Source organism: Choloepus didactylus, chromosome 12 (genome assembly GCF_015220235.1).
Source record: "Choloepus didactylus isolate mChoDid1 chromosome 12, mChoDid1.pri, whole genome shotgun sequence".
In the NCBI taxonomy this organism is placed as follows: domain Eukaryota; kingdom Metazoa; phylum Chordata; class Mammalia; order Pilosa; family Megalonychidae; genus Choloepus; species Choloepus didactylus.
This window is the reverse complement of record NC_051318.1, coordinates 27,438,657-27,455,188: the sequence shown is the minus strand read 5'-3', so window position 1 is coordinate 27,455,188 and position 16,532 is coordinate 27,438,657. Positions and strand designations below refer to the sequence as shown.

Sequence of the window (16,532 nt, the reverse complement as noted above, 5' to 3'; positions counted from 1 at the left end):
AAAAGGTAGCTAATTTACAAATCTACTGAGCAGTTGAGCAGATCATGGCTTCAGTGATGCCTGCAGTCCCTGGGATTAGTAAACTCCAGGTTCCTGGAGTGCCACATCCTTTTGCTCCATGGGATTTACTCAGCTCCCACTTGTACTTTTGTGACTGTGTCCTTCAGAATGACCATCATGTTGGCAAGGGTGTGTGCCTGAGCTTTGACCCCTTTTCCTGTCTTTCCTCCTTCCTTCCTGAGAACGTGAGCTCATGGCTGGGCTTCTCCTCCTTTGGCTTCCTCTCTAGGTCCATTATGGCAGGTAGTCTTGACATCAGAGGACTGGGGTATTATTTCTGGACTCTGACTTCTGATCCCCCTCTGAGTTCTTGCCTCTGTGCTTAAAAAAGCTAGTGTCATCCTTTTCCTTTCTCATCTTGCTTCTGGGTGATGAAGAGGAGGTGGCTGTTCTGTTATCTTCAGAGGAAGTTGGTGAGGAGATGTGAGCCCCACAGCACTTGTCCTCAAGCCATTTGGACACATCATACAGGTCTTCTGAGTTCTTAGGACAATTAGACATATGATTCACTCAGTTTTTGCTTTGATCTTGATCCCATTCAAATGTCAACAGCCAGAACCATGCTCCTCTGGTCTTCAAAGCAAATGAAACACAGTCCTTTGGATTTCCCAGTGTTCTTGTCCTATATAAGAAGAATAGCAACAATTTTTCCATATTGTGAGAACACCCAGCCGATGTCCCCTTTAGGCAGTTCATAAGGAAATCTTCCCAAGAAGATCCAGGCACTGTCTTTCTACCAGGAGTGCAAAAATGCGTTATCTCTGGAGCTTCTCAAGCTGGAGCTCATGCAACTCATTGCTCAGCTTCACCTTAGTCAAAAGATTCATCTCTGCTGTTTCGCCTGCTCATTTATTTTTATACCACTTAATTCATACCCCCAATTTCCCAGTCTCTAGCCTTAGGGTTCACCCTTTATTGTTCATATAACATCGCTGGGAGAAATCCAGTGTACTCACAATGTGAATTCATTGGAAAGGAGTATTTACACTCTCCTAATGGGTGTTGATGTCCAAAAGCACTGAGACCTCCTCCTGGCTCAATTATTTGATCCTCTCTAGCTTTTCTCCTTCTCTAGCCGCTGTCTTTTCTCTGCCCCATTTCATTCAGTTCTTGAACATGGTGATTTCCCTATTACTCCCCAAATGACGGTTGAGGGATGATAGGGGAGAATTAATGTACTGAACAGAAAACCACTTAACCTCAATTATTTCAGACTACTGACAAAAGTCCCTTGATCACTTCCTACTGAAGATTATGTCTCGAAACTAACATTCATTCTGTTGCCCTGTTCTGTAGCCATAACTGGGTGGATGTTATGGGGTTAGGGTGGATCTCACTTCCTTCTGATGTTCTCTGCTACACTCTTCACACACTTGATCCCTCCTCTCTGGGATCCAAAGAAAAACTGAAAATCTCTATTAGTGTGTTATTCAAGTATTTTTGTCCACCCCCCCTCCGTTTTTTTTGCCTCAAGCACTCCTATTTAGACCATCCTTTATTATGAAAATAGCTGAAATCGAGAAGAATTTTTAAAAACTAGTCATTCATATGAAGCATTTGCCCTCAAGTTCCTATATTTGCTAGTTCCCTGGGTTTAAAAATGACAGTTGAGGAACTAATGGAGTATTATGATTTGCCTTCTTTTCCTTTTCTTTTTAATATGGAATTCTCTAAGTTTCAGGTTTAGTTTAACAACTAAGAAGAGGTGAAAAAATAGTCTTTCTATTTCATTTTTTATCAATCATTCTCTTAATTGTAGGTTCTTACACATTTGTTCCATGGCTTCTCAGCTTTAAAAGAGGAAGAGCCCTAGAAGAAAAAGAAAATAAAATATTGGTCAAAGAAACAGGTTACTTCTTTATATATGGTCAGGTATGTTCAAACTCTAATTCTATTTTCACTGAAGGATGACTCCCATTTTGTACCCACTTCTGACAAGGTTCTTTGTTTTGTTTTTCAGGTTTTATACACTGATAGCACCTTTGCAATGGGACACCTAATACAGAGGAAAAAAGTCCATGTCTTTGGGGATGAATTGAGTCTGGTCACTTTGTTCCGATGTATTCAAAATATGCCTGAAACACTACCCAATAATTCCTGTTATTCGGCTGGTAAATAGTATTTCTCAGCTTCTTGTGAAATGAGGATAACTGTACTGATTAGCAGACTTTGACAAAACAGAAAGAAAGGAGGTGCACTGAAATACAGAGAGTTGTAAAGCCATTCCTCAATATGTTGTGTGTTTTTATTCTCTTGAAAAATAAGCTAGTCCTTTTTAATTATGACAGATAAAATCACTACTAATCGTTTTATTATTTTTTAAATAAATTTAGGAAGGGCAGTAAGTTCATAGCATTCAACACTGAGACACATACTAAAATGCATTTTCTACAACCTGTGATAATGATAACAACTAGAGTAATTATCATGCATCAGACACCATTATATGCACTTTATGTAGGCTCACACACTGAGGCCTCTCCATTTAAGGCGTGTGAAACCAGAGGCGCAGAGAGGTTATGGAATTTGCCATTAGCAGCACAGTTACTGAGTTGCAGAATTTGGTTCAAACCAGCGAGTCTGGCCTCAAAGTATGAGTCACCGAAACCCTTCTTTCCAAGCTGAGGAAGAAATGCCTTTGGCCAAATTTGAGGACCAGGGCAAATTGGTCAGTGACTTGCCCACTATTCATATAGGACACTTTTATTCAGGCGACATCTGGAGGAAATGTACAGCAGGCAGTGTAGGAGCAACCAAGCAATGCTCAGCAGCAGTGCAGATATGCAGAGACAATGGGAGTGGGCAGGACTCATTCATTTCAGGTCTCTCTTAGCTGCAATTACCAATTTATCCTTCATTTTATTTTTATGGGGGGAGGGTGGTAATTTCTAATTAATCAAGGCTGCTTTTGGAAAATAATATTCTCCGTAAGTACATTTATTCCTGTCTGCTGATTTTTAACAAATCCATTCAGAACCCTGAGGAATATCTTCAGTTCCAAACACTTACCATGAACCAGTGTGAAATACAGGATTGGTGATGTGCTATGCTTTTGAAGGACTCTATTGCAAAGGCTTTTTACAAACAAATGTACAATAAATCTGTTAAAAAGGAAGGAAATAATTCATAACAATGGAAATGATGTCACTTATGAATCTGCAACTTTAAATAGCTGTTAACTGGATGATGAGGAAGTTTATTAAAGTGGAATTCCCTAATTTGCATAAAGAAATTTTCCCTGGACCCAATAGTGTCCAGTATTTTGGAATCGCAATCTCCTTATAATTGTGAGGCTTCTCCAAACTATTCTTTGTTTGTATTTATTAGAACATGAGCTTCACAACTAGCTCTTTTTTCAAATTTTCAAATTGTCTGCTCCTCTCACACGTTTACTTTCAATGAGAACATTCTGCCAGATTTCCTTGATGCCTTGCTTTTTAAAGAGTAATTAATTTGGCTTAAAGATTTTTCTCAATTCTAATAGATTTGTAACACACAGGAGAAGCATTCTCTGGGAAGTTTCAGGTTTGCAATTTTAATCTGTTCTAGGTTGGATTTCTTTAAAACTATTTAAAACTATTAAATATAATTTAACTATTTAAATTTAACTATTTAAATAGTTAAATTATATTTGAATATTAATATACACATTAATATTAATGCATAAAGCCCTTCACTAATAAACTTGAAAAAAATAATAATGGTATCATAAGGATCCCAACATACTACTCAGGAACCATTTTTACATGCAACGCAGAATACTGTACATTCTTTCATTAATAAATTGAGTATATTTTGTAGAAAAAAAAATCCGCTGACTGCTACAATCTGGAAGAAATTGAATTAACCAATAATTCAGTATTGGAATTTTAAATAGAACCTATACTTGTTCATAATGCTCAGTGATCTCCAGCCTTTGTCAATCAGTCAATATACATCATTTTCAATCTCTAAGATGTCTAATCTGTTCAATCACTAAATTCCAGTCTTTTCTTATTAAGATACTCATCAATTATTTTGCTGATTCTAGAATGTGTACATATTACTCTTCACAATACCTAAAACTATGTTCTTTCGTTTATTGCCTGTCTTTACCCATTAACAAACAAACAAAACAGAAACTTTTGTCACTCTCGATCACAACACTGACCGCTCTTGACCCAGTTAACCAGGGTTTGAGGATAGAACAGCTATTAACATAGATGTGTTCATGTAAATAAATTTTCACTGTATGTCTATGAAACAGTGCAATTACTTTTTAAATTGTTAGTCAAAGGTATTGGCAATTCATATAGTAGCTACTTTGTTAATTTTTTATTACTCTCTCCTTGCTCCTATTCTTTCTTCTCCTCCATCTTTCTCTTTTAAAATGGGCTCATGAATTACGTGATATCTAGACTCTAGAGAAAAACTATGTTAACCAATGTGCTAATTTTGTTAATTTTTTATTTTTTATATATGAATATATGCACATTTAAAAGTATAATTAAGACTAAGTAATATAAATAGCATTTTTAATTAACAGTGTTATAAAAGTTCCCCTGTCAATAAAATTATGCAGTATAATTTTCCATCAAGGGATGACTTGCTTTTTTTAATTCAATTTTATTGAGATATATTCACATACCATACAATCATCCAAAGTATACAATTGTTCACCGTACCATCATATAGTTGTGCATTCATCACCCCAATCTATTTTTTGAACATTTTCCTTGTACCAGAAAAAGTGAAAATGAGAATAAAAAATAAAAGTAAAGAAGAACACCCAAAACACCTCCCCTCACCCTATTTTTCATTTAGTTTTTTGTCCCCATTTTTCTACTCATCCATCCATGTACTGGATAAAGGGAGTGTGATCCATAAGGCTTTCACAATCACACTATCACCTCTTGTAAGTTACATTGCTATACAGTTGCCTTCAAGAGGGATGACTTGCTTTTAAAGTTAGATATCTGGGTCTTTTTCAGCATCTTCATTTTATATATATGTTATATGTATATATGTTGTAACTTCTCATTCCTTGTTATTTTCTTACTTTTCATTTCTTCTTATTTTTTTAGACTCTTAGAATAGTTTAGAAGTCCACTGGTGTATTTTGAAGTGTGAATGTGTTTGTTAAATATTTTTTCCCAAAACAAAATAGTTTCAGTTTTTTTTTTTCTTTCCCTTCATAAACCACTTAAAATTATTTCAAATAATTCTTTTCCAGGCATTGCAAAGCTGGAAGAAGGAGATGAACTTCAGCTTGCAATACCACGAGAAAATGCTAAAATATCACAGGATGGAGATGGCACATTTTTTGGGGCATTGAAACTGCTGTGACTTAATTACATCATGTTCATGGATATTTTTCTTCCTTTTTCTGTACCTCTAAGAGGAAAAAACCTAACTGGAAATACCAAAAGAAAAAAAAAAAATAATTACCATAGTCTTTTCTGTGAGCTATTTGTTTTGGTTTGCTGAAACTAGACCGTAACAGGAAATTTAACAGACAACCACAGCCAAAGGGTGTCATGTGAATTACAAGAAATAGGACCCATTTAAGGAAAGACAGAATTAGAAATACTTTTCACTATATAGGCATATTGAAAAATTTAGACATAGCTTCTTGTCTTGGAGGAAGGACACAATTCAAAGGCGGCAGTAGTGATTTCTTCAAAACTGATTCCGTAATTTGCTATGGATCAAGTCTGGAGGATATTAAGATATTTATGTGAAATTTCAGTGTTCCTTTTCTATTTTTATGTTAAATTCCCCTCTAGCTTTTTCAGCTAACATTGTGTAAAGTGAAAAAAAAATCTAGAAATCTTGCGTTAGATAAATGCAAAGGTAATTAAAAGTTTAAAATTAAAATATTAAAGTGGCCAAAAAAGGATACAACTACGTTTAAGCCTTTTTGGTTTATTTCAAGCATGCAACTTTTATCTCTAATACTATATATTACCTGATGGAATGCACCCAAACTTTTGTCAAAGGAGGAAAGGAATTCCCTCATACGTATATACTTACAGACATTTTTTATTGTTAATTTCAGTTATTTCAGAAACTTTAATGTAAGGTACTTCCAATTCATATATGGAAAGCCCCAATTGAGACAACAACTGTAATTGTTCTTATAAAAAATAAAATTTCCAGTAGAATTTAATAATGCATTTATAATAACGTATTTCCCTTTACTTCCTGTTCTTCTGTTTCAAGCTGCTGCTTAGTAGTTCACATATTGCAGCCTTTTAAAAATACTATGTTAATAGCTATACAGAAGTTGAGAGAGAATTGAAGTTCTTGGCATCCTAAAGTATGTTATATGCTAAGTGCTCATTATAAGGATTATGATATGCCAGAAGACTATTTTACTTTTCATTTTATAGAGAGTCATACTTGATAATGCTGTAATACTTATCTTGTTAAATATAAAGTTCCCTTGTTTTGCTTGCCCTTTTTTTTGTACTTCATTGAACAGTAAATGAAATAATAGACCGAGGTATTCTCCCCAGTCTAAAAAATATTTCTTTAAGGTATACTTTTCAAAACAAAGAAAATGATTTAAATTTTGTGTCTAAAATCAAACTTTAAAACTTTGGTTCCTATTAATTTTACTTTTTGGTTAAAATAAAATATATTTTGCAATTTATTTTGTTTTATAATATTATAACTCAAAAAGAAGAAGTGATGGGTCTAGAGTAGGAGTTTCGATGCAAGAAGGAGTGGTTAGTAATTTTCCTACTGTTGCTGCTAACTTGGATGCCAAATAAGAAATTAAATGCCTTTTGTCTCATTGTCTGACTGAGTTTTCCTACCACCACCCATCTTTTGGTTTCTGTTAATATGACTAAATGTCATTTTAAAAATCAGTTGCATAACTGTGAAATGTTATAGAGGATTATGTATTAGAGTATGACAAGAAAAATTTAGAAAACATGGATATTTTCTGTACTTGACAAAGGATAATTTTGATTCAATATTATAGATGTAAAGGTATAAATTCAATATTATTTCTTTAAGCATAAAGAAAAATGATAATATTGCATTATAATAGGCTTGCACACTAAGATGTTGAAAGCTACAGCTTTCACAGTTATTTTTTAAAACAACTTAGCATATTTTGTCAGAAGATGGAGAATGCAGCGACATGAATTATTTTAAATTTTATTTTACATCAGTCTTAAAATGTGTATACTATCTTCCTTGTATGTGAAATTGTGAGGAAAATTGGACTCTGGTTAAGTAAAAGTTTATTTCAATATCAGCAAATAGAATGAAGATTAGATACATAAAGTGGTTCTGTATGGGAATATCCATTGCAGCAGTAGTTGACAGAGTTCCTTCTTCTCTACCCTCACTCCAATTTATTTTAAGGAAAAAAGAAAGATGTTATATTGGGATTTCCTACAAAAGGGCATTTTCTGAGGTGTAAGTGTTTGGTCCCAGAACAGATATACAATCAAGAGTTGTGAGTTTAGATAAGCCCTTTTTGGTTATTTAATTGTTCCCTTGTGTGGGAAATAATTGAATTAGCAGAATATCCAAAGTGAACTAATTTGCAGCCCTAAATGGCACCTGGAAAACTATGCTCTGATCTATAAGTCATTGTGAAAGAGATCTTCCCAATGTAATTTGTTAAGAATGTCTCAATTTATTCATATAAGAACTTAATTATTGCTTATGTAATCTGAATTATGAATCAGGCAAATATTATTCTAAAAACTTCCCTGTCCTAGGAAAGGGACTACAGACATGAAAATAGTGGACCAATGCAAAAAATCTAGACTTCTCACAGAAAACAGAACTTTTTGACTGCTTTCAAAAATACAGATGATTTCTTTTATAACAGTGGGGATGATATATAACATACATGAACTAAAATGTAAAATCATAAGGGTACTGCTTGATAAAATTTTTTGTAAGTGAACATACTCATGTCATCAGCACTCAAATCTAAACACAGAGCACTGCCAGAGGTCCAAAAACCTCTCACACTTCTCCCCATGACCATTCTGGCTTCTATCATAAGGAATAGTTTTGCCTCATTTTGAATTTTATACATATGGTATCACTCAGAATGTATTCTTTTGGACATACTGTCTGCCTTCATTTTTTCACCATTTTGCCTGAGAAATTCTTCCAAGTTGTGGTAATTCATTCTTCAATGCTGAATAGAATTTCATTCTATGACTATATCACAATATAGTTATCCATTTTACTGTTCAAGGGCCTTTGGAGTATTTCTATTATGATAATCCATCTATGAATATTACTTTAATACATTTTAGGAAACCCATGTATGTATTTCTGTTGGAAAGTGAAATTGTTGAGTCATAGATTATGCTATGTTCAGCTTCAGCAGTGACTGCCGAAAATTTTTCCAAAGAATTTGTGATAAGTCTAGCAGAGCTGGGGCATTCAAGGCAAGAACTGACTGCTCACGATTGCCTACCCGCTCCAGTCAGGCAATACTCTTTCCTGTACTGCCAACACCGCTGGGCTCTATTTGTTCACCTGTGTTACCTGTCTGGCCCCTGTGCTAGTATCTTCTGGGGGTTAAAAGAAAGAATTTACTTCTGATTATCTGTAGACACATAACTTTTTATAAAGTAACAATGGTTAAAAAAGGGTTCCAAGCCCCTGTCCTTTGTTATATCTGAGAGTTTTTCCTTTTGGGCCCCTCTTCTCCCATGGGCAAGGCTTAGGAGAGAAAAAAACAGTCACCAACTCCAAACACTAAGGAAGTCCGTGTTAATCCATTCCCAGAAAATTAAAAATTGAATGTAATTTTCTTTTAAGCTTAATTTGAGGTTGTCCTTCACCATTCCTATTAACCAGTTAATAAAGTCTTTAGTTATTTAAAAAGTAATGAAAAGAAATTTAAGATTACTTTTAAAATAAAATAATAAAATAAAATTATAAAAGTAGATTAACAATACAATTCTCTTATTGATGTGTTGCTTTTTGAGACTGATTTTACAATCTTATGTCAGTGCAGTTCTTACAAAGAAGTACTTAGAATGATATATTTAGAACATATGATACTTTTTCCTGCACACTTAATTTTGTACATTTGAAAAGGTTCTAGGCATTTTTTTGGTTTTGTTTTTTAAATCCAGAATCAATCACACACTGTATTTAAAACTATTCACAAATATGGGACCTAATAGGCTGAAGTAGCTCTCTGTGTTGAGAAAATGTTTCAAATGATTTTATGATATTGAACTGTCAATTTATATCACTCAATGACAAATTAAGGGTTAAACAGACAAGATCAGCAATTCAAAAGCAATGATATACCATGTATGAGGCATTACAAGTTAATGAATTTCTGTCTCACTTTTCCATCTGTAATATAAAAGAAGCAATAAAATTACATTTTTGCAATTGAATAGATAAACTAAAAAAATCAATTTTAAACTATTAAGAGGGAGGTATTGTTTATATTATTATCTTTACGGCTATATTTGTAGCACTAGAATAATATGAGTTTTTCTCATATAAAATTAATATTATTTTTTATATATAACCTGAGAAAAGTTAATAGCAGACCATTCTTCTTTGGATGCTTCTGAAATGGCAAAGTTCTATTTTTAATAGAGTGTGCTCATGATCATGAAGATAGTCACTGAGTTCGTGGGACAGGAGAAGTGCACTTATCATCAGCAATGTCGTATCACTTCCAGATTAGAAGATGCAAAATAGAGTTAAATCTGAGATTAGTTGTTTATGTTAGGGCTCTCTAGGGAAACAGAACCAACAGGAAATGTCTGTAAATATGAGATTTTATAAAAGTGTCTCACGCAACTGTGGGGATGCATGAGTACAAATTCCACAGGTTAAGATGCACGAGTCCAAATTCCATGGGGCAGGCAGTGAGCAGACACCTCCAATGAAGGTCTTCAATGAACTCCCCAGGAGAGGCTGGCTGGATGAAGAAGAAGTGAAAGTTCTCTCTTCTCCTTTAAAAGTCTTCAACTGATTTGATTCTCTCATTGTGGAAGACACTCCCTTAGTTGATTGTAGATATAATCAGTCACAGATGCAATCAATTGACTGATGATTTAATAAACCAGCCTTCTGGTTTACTATCCAGCCATGAAATGTTCTTGTAATAATGCTTAGGCCAGTGCTTGCTTGACGAAACTCCTGGGCACCATTATCTGTCCAAGTTGACACATGAACCTAACTATCACAATGATGGTGATCAGAGGAGAGGAATTATAGATATGGGAAAGAGAAGGAAATTCTTGTCTACCCTGATAGGTTGATAGGTTCAACTAGTTTGAAATTATTTCAAAATATTTTCACTTTTCATTTAGAAAAATTCCGGATGTAAAAATGTAGGGAAAAAGTGCAAAGAACCCCCTTACATCCTTCACTTAGATTACCCAAATTTAATATCCTTCACTTAGAGTGCCCAAATTTAACATTTTAAAATATAATTATCAAAATCAAGACACTAACATTGACAAAACACTTAACTAATCTATAGAAATTATTCAGATCTCACTGATTTCCCACTAATGTTCTTGTTCTGATCCCAACATCTATTTGTGCTCACACAGTGCATTTCATTGTCATGTCTTCTTAGTAACCCTTAAGTTAGTATGACTCCAATGGTTCATTTTTTTGTCTTTGATAATATTGATATCTTTGAAGAGTACCAGACATTTGTTTTGTAGATGGTCCCTCTATTTTGTTCTTTAAGATGTTTTCTCATGATTCAATTCAGGTCATGTTTTAACAGCTTTTTCAGAGCAGCCTTGGATACTGTATTCTATTGGCCAGACTATACCTCTCAGCAGGTCCAGCTAGATCTGCTCATGACTTGTTTGATGAATGAGCCAAATTGTAGATTCTGAATCTTTTCAATATGCCTCACCTTGTCTTAGGTTTGAGTGATAATCCTCATCCGACCCCCCTATTTCCACTGTAGTCAAACACACACACACACACACACACACACACACACACACACATACACACACAATACAATCCTTGGAAATAGAAAGGCGTATTTGTAGATGGAGATGGCTTCTGTGCGTGCAACCTGGGCAATTGCACAAGGCCCCACACTCAGAAAGCTCCTGTGCTAGTTTAATGCCCTGCTGTAGCCATATTGAAATTCTAGATAATTTTTGAACAAGAGCACTGCATATTCAATTTGCACTGGGCCTCACAAATTATGCAATGGTCCTATTTGAAAACATTGAAGAGATGGAGTAGAGAATGGTGAGTAGTACCATGTCTCTAGAGCCAAACCCTTGGATTCAAATCCTAGTTCTGTTGTTTACTGTTTTTATAATTTGGATATGAGGATAACAGAATCTCTATACCCGTGGAGTTGTTGCAAAAAATAAGTAACTTTGTATATGTAAAAACACCTAGAACAGTGGCTGGCACGTTAAAAGTGCTAGATGCTTTGGCTTAAAAGACACACATAGCCATACACAAATAAGAAGAGGGATTTGAATTGCAATTCAAAAGAAGGAAGGAGGTATACACTGTTTTGTATTATTTCAGCAAAAGTTCTGAAAGCTAAACTGGCAATTGAGGAAATGGAGATTGAAAAATATCAGATATTGTTGTTTTTTTTGTTAAGATCTCAAAAATACTAGAAGAAAAATATTAAAAAAAAAGAAAAGAAAAGAAAAGAAAAAAAAAAGGGTGAACAGGCCCTTAGAGTTTAGACACCACTGTTGGCTCCACTTTCAAGTCCCAGAATGACTCCTCCCTCTGCCCAGCAATACAATTGGAAAAGAAAAGAAACAGTTATATCTACATCACAATCTGGATCTGGGACTAAATAGTTCCAAGATTTAAGAGTCAGATGGGGCAAGGACTTCAGCCTGGGAACAGAAGTTTGCCCTAAATTTAATCTGATAAGAGTTAAAGGGAACCAGGATTCAGGAGATCAGGGGGTAGGGGCAAAAAAATATATAAATAAATAAATAAAAATAAAAAATAGAATAAGGGGAAACTTGATGAGAAAGAAATCATCCAGGAGAGAGATTCTTCCCGCAGCCAGGGAATGTCCACTTGGGACCACCCAGCAGGTGCCGACTGGAGACAAGGTAGAGATGGGTGCTCAGCCTGTACCTCCTTACTCCACCCCCACCCCCACCCCCAACAACCTCTCTCTAAATGATAAGAAATGGATCCTTCTATGGGGGTTTCCACTGGGAGGGAGTAATGGTCAGGGCCTCTGATCACCCACGGGTGTGGATGGCACTGTGAGCATAGGATGGTCTAGAGAGCCATGTGGGAATGAAAACATTCCACATTTCCATCTGTGTTTCAGATAAGCCTATTGAACCCTACCTGGCAATTAAGATAGCTTATTTAAAATTTTTTTAAGTGTAAACCTTAGGGTTGCCAAGTCTGCCAGAGTCTGAAAATCATAGTAAAAATGATAAGATGTTTCTAAAACATCCCACCTAACATGGAATCCCCTACACAGTCCTGGAAGGTTATCATTTAGCTTGGGGAATAAATACCTCCAGAGAAGACAACCTATTTTAGTGTTCTAAATTCATGTCTCTTGTAGGGAAATAAGACATGGTTTGGCATTCAGAGCTCTATCTTACCACATTCCAGAAGAAATTTAGCTTCTAGAGTAAGTTTCTTTTTTTTAATACAGTTTTATTTAGTATATTCGCATACCCTACAATCATCCACAGTGTACAATCAATTATTCACAGTACTATCATATAGTTGTACATTCATCACTAGAATCAATTTTTGAAAATTTTCCTTATCCCCCAAAAAATAAAAATAAAAGTAAAAAGAACACCTAAAACATTCCATCACCCCTATTCCAACCCTATTTTTCATTTAGTTTTTGCCCCCATTTTTCTACTCATCTGTCCATACAGTGGTTAAAGGGAGTGCGAGCCACCGGTTTTCACAATCACACCATGTAAGCAGTAGTTATGCAGTCACCTTCAAGAATCAAGGCTACTGGGTTGCAGTTCAGCAGTTTCAGTTATTTCCTTCTAGCTATTCCAATACACTAAAAACTAAAAAGGGATATCTATATTGTACGTAAGAATGCCCTCCAGAGTGACCTCTCAACTCCATTCGAAACCTCTTAACCACTGAAATTTTATTTTGTTTCACTGCATTTCCCCCTTTTGGTCAAGAAGATGTTCTCAATCCCATGATGCTGGGTCCAGGCTCATCCCCGGGAGTCACGTCCCATGTTACCAGGGAGAATTCCACCATGGGAGTCATGCCCCACATAGGGGGAGGGCAGTGAGTTCACCTGCCACGTGGGCTTAGAGAGAGAGAGAGGGCCACAGCTGAGCAACAAAGAGGTTCTCTGGAGGAGACTGTTAGGCACAGTTATAAGTAGGCTTAGACAGAGTAAGTTTCTTTTAACCATTATCAGAGTTGGTGAATCACCAGGAGGTAAATTCCAGCACTTACAAGAATCTGAGAAACTGCAGTAATTTTTTGCTTATGCAACTCATAGTTAGTTGGAATTCTAGCTATTGCTTGAGCATTAACTCTGGACATAGATAGTCTGCATCTCTCTGAATTAAGGTATTTGCTAGTCCAGCTTTGCATTGTGTGGTGAAAAATGCTCTGGGTTTTCCAGTATATCAGGATGTGAGACTTAGCTAAAAGCAGTGAATTCAATAAATATGTGTTGACATCCTGCTACATTGCAAGCACACTCTGCTTTAGTAAATGTATCTTATGCAATGATAAATAAGAGAAACCTCCTGCCTTCCAAAAATCTGCTCATTTCAGTGTGCCTGGTGCCTTGTATTGACCCATTTGCATGGACCATGGCAGGGAGCAACCCTCGGCACCCCCTGCCTCATTCCCTCCACCAAAACTCATCAAATGTTACCGAGTTTTCTTCAAAGTAGATTTTCTCTATAGTTTTACAAATTACAGAATTGCAGAAGCAGTCCTGGCACACAGATTTTAAATAATCAATACGAATTTCATATCAGAACTAAATATTAAGGTAATGGTTTCCTAAATATTATTTAATAATATACAGGAATTTTTCATTTGTAGGAATACAGTTCTCCCCTAGTCATGAGCAGAGAGACTTACCTACTACATTGAGGACGAACAGTTTGCATGTTTGCAATCAGTGTGCCTATCTGTTGAAGGGGGAGATTGATAGATTAGATAGATAGATATAGATGATAGACAATGACAGACAGATGATAAATGATAGATGGACAGGAAAAAAACCCTACATGTTAAAGTCATGGTTTGAATACCTATAGATAAGCTACTTTTTCAACATCTTTTAAACATAAATTTCATCCAGATTCTTAATTTTTTTTAAATAATATATCAAGTAAATATTATCATTTGAGCATAAAGGTCAGGTTCAACCCTCTCTATTACATTTATTGTATAATTATATTTGTCCTACAAATTCTAGCATTTTGTTGCCAAGAAAGAACAAAGTTTTTCTTTTATGTTACAGACTTATAGTTAAGAGAATTGAAAACAGGGTTTTGGCTTTAGAACCAATTGATATACTGCATTCATTCTGGGCTATAGACATGGAGGTTTTTCAGAAACTAGGCCATGTCTTAGAGATAATGACCTGATACTGAGAAATATGGTAACTGTCAAATAATGAAGTGTGAAGGAACTAGAAATTTCTATACAAAAGGAAAGAGTGAGAAAGAAAGACTCTTCTCCTGGCCAAATAGAGCAGTCAAGAAAGAGAGGGAGGAAGGAAGGAAAGAAGGAAAGAAAGAAAGAAGGGAGGGAGAGAGAGATGGAGGACAGAGAGAGAGGAAGAAAAGAAAGATTAGAAAAGATTTCTAATATTTAAAGAGCTGCAATGACTGTGGCTGATATTAGAATAATGAATGGAACCTAGAAATTTTAAAAATAATTTTATTGAGGTATAATTTACATACTATAAAATTCACCCATATTAAGTGTACACTTCAGTGATTTTTCATAAATTTACAAAGGTGTGCTGGAATCTACAGAACTTAATTGAATTAATTTAATTTATTTTATTTTCTAGTGTTTTTACATTCGGAACCTGAAATTAGAGTCCCAGGAAGGAAGAGGCCTAAGGAAAGACATTTTTAAAAAGAAAGAAAAAAAATTTTTATTTTTGAAGATTTGAGTCATCCTTTGAGAGAATCTGTTTTGAATAACCTTTCTATTTAGAATAGCTTTCAATTTACAAAACACTTACAAAGACAGTACTGAGAGTTCTGTATACCCCTCACTTGGTTTCCACTAAGGTACTGTGGTATGTTTGTCACAGCTAAGAAACCAAGATGGGGACACTGCTGTTAACTGAACCCACACTTCAATCACATCTTATTAGTTTTTCCACTGATGCCTTTTTCCTGTTCCAGGATCTATGCAGAGAGCATCCTTGCATTTTGTCATCATGTCCCCTTAGTGCCTTCTGGTCTTGTGACGGTTTCTCAGTCTTCCCTTGTTCATGGCCTTGGCAGTTATGAAGAGTATTGATCACGTATATTTTGTAGAATGTCCCTCGGGTTGGGTTTGTCTAATATGTTTCTCAGGGTTAGGACAGGGATATGAATTTTGAGGAAGAAGACCATTGAGAAGTGTCCTTCTCATCTAATCAAATTGGGGGTACATGATCAAATTGGCAATGTAGTGTTTGCCAAGTACCCAAAAGATCATTTTAAATCTCATTTTTCTTCATTCATAAAACTATTTAACTGTATGTGACATTAATATGGAAACAAACCTACAAAATTTTCAAGTTGGGCAATGTAGTAATTTGCTTCCTTGGCCTTACTGGTATGTTGTACACCGATATGGCCACTAGAGGGAAGCACTGGAACAATTAAAGAAAACGACCTGGTTAATCCTTAAATTTATCCTTAAATGTAATTTAATAGAGAAGCACTAAAAATTATAAAACCATGGATTAGAAAAACAAAAACATTAACAGACCAAAGATACCCATTTAATGTTTCTGCAAGACATATGCAATTCCAAATGAAAGTTTGCAATACCACAGTTTTTCTATTCAATGGAAACTTTGATTTCAGTTGAGGTACGTTAAATCAGTTGCATACCTGGAACTTTGACACATTTATAGTCCCCAAAACTTGAGGGCAAAGGAAAGGAAGGATAACAGGAAGTGGCTGGAGAGCGGAAGGTTGGAGGGCAGACTCTCATAAGTTGGTCCGGGGTTTGTAGGAATCTTTTCCTATCTCTGACTTTAAACATCTCCTGGTCAAAACCTGTCTTGATTCACCAGGAAATGGTCAGTGGGAGTTTTCCTTATTCTGACATTTTTTTCTGGTTCTTCAATGTCTGGTTTTCCTAATACCTTTACAGATTATGCACCCTTTCTTATCTTCAGCCAAAAAACATGCACAGTTGATAAATGTATAATGCAATACATACTTGTCCTTTCACTATTTTGTTTATCTATTTGTCTACTAATGCTTAATTTTCTTTTTACTGTTTATATATTAATCCCTGGACTAAACCAATTTAGA

General features: G+C 35.2%; 1 protein-coding gene across 1 annotated transcript in view; it reads left to right on the top strand.

The window, feature by feature from the left end:
- The window catches only part of TNFSF13B (TNF superfamily member 13b), a 36,925-nt gene extending 30,391 nt beyond the window's left edge, over positions 1-6,534 (top strand). Inside the window, exons 4-6 of the mRNA XM_037800085.1 lie at positions 1,820-1,932; positions 2,021-2,171; positions 5,273-6,534. Of these exons, the coding sequence (XP_037656013.1) occupies positions 1,820-1,932; positions 2,021-2,171; positions 5,273-5,385 (377 nt within the window). The 3' untranslated portion in view covers positions 5,386-6,534. The remainder of the gene's footprint in view (positions 1-1,819; positions 1,933-2,020; positions 2,172-5,272) is intronic.
- Positions 6,535-16,532: the final 9,998 nt, after the last annotated feature.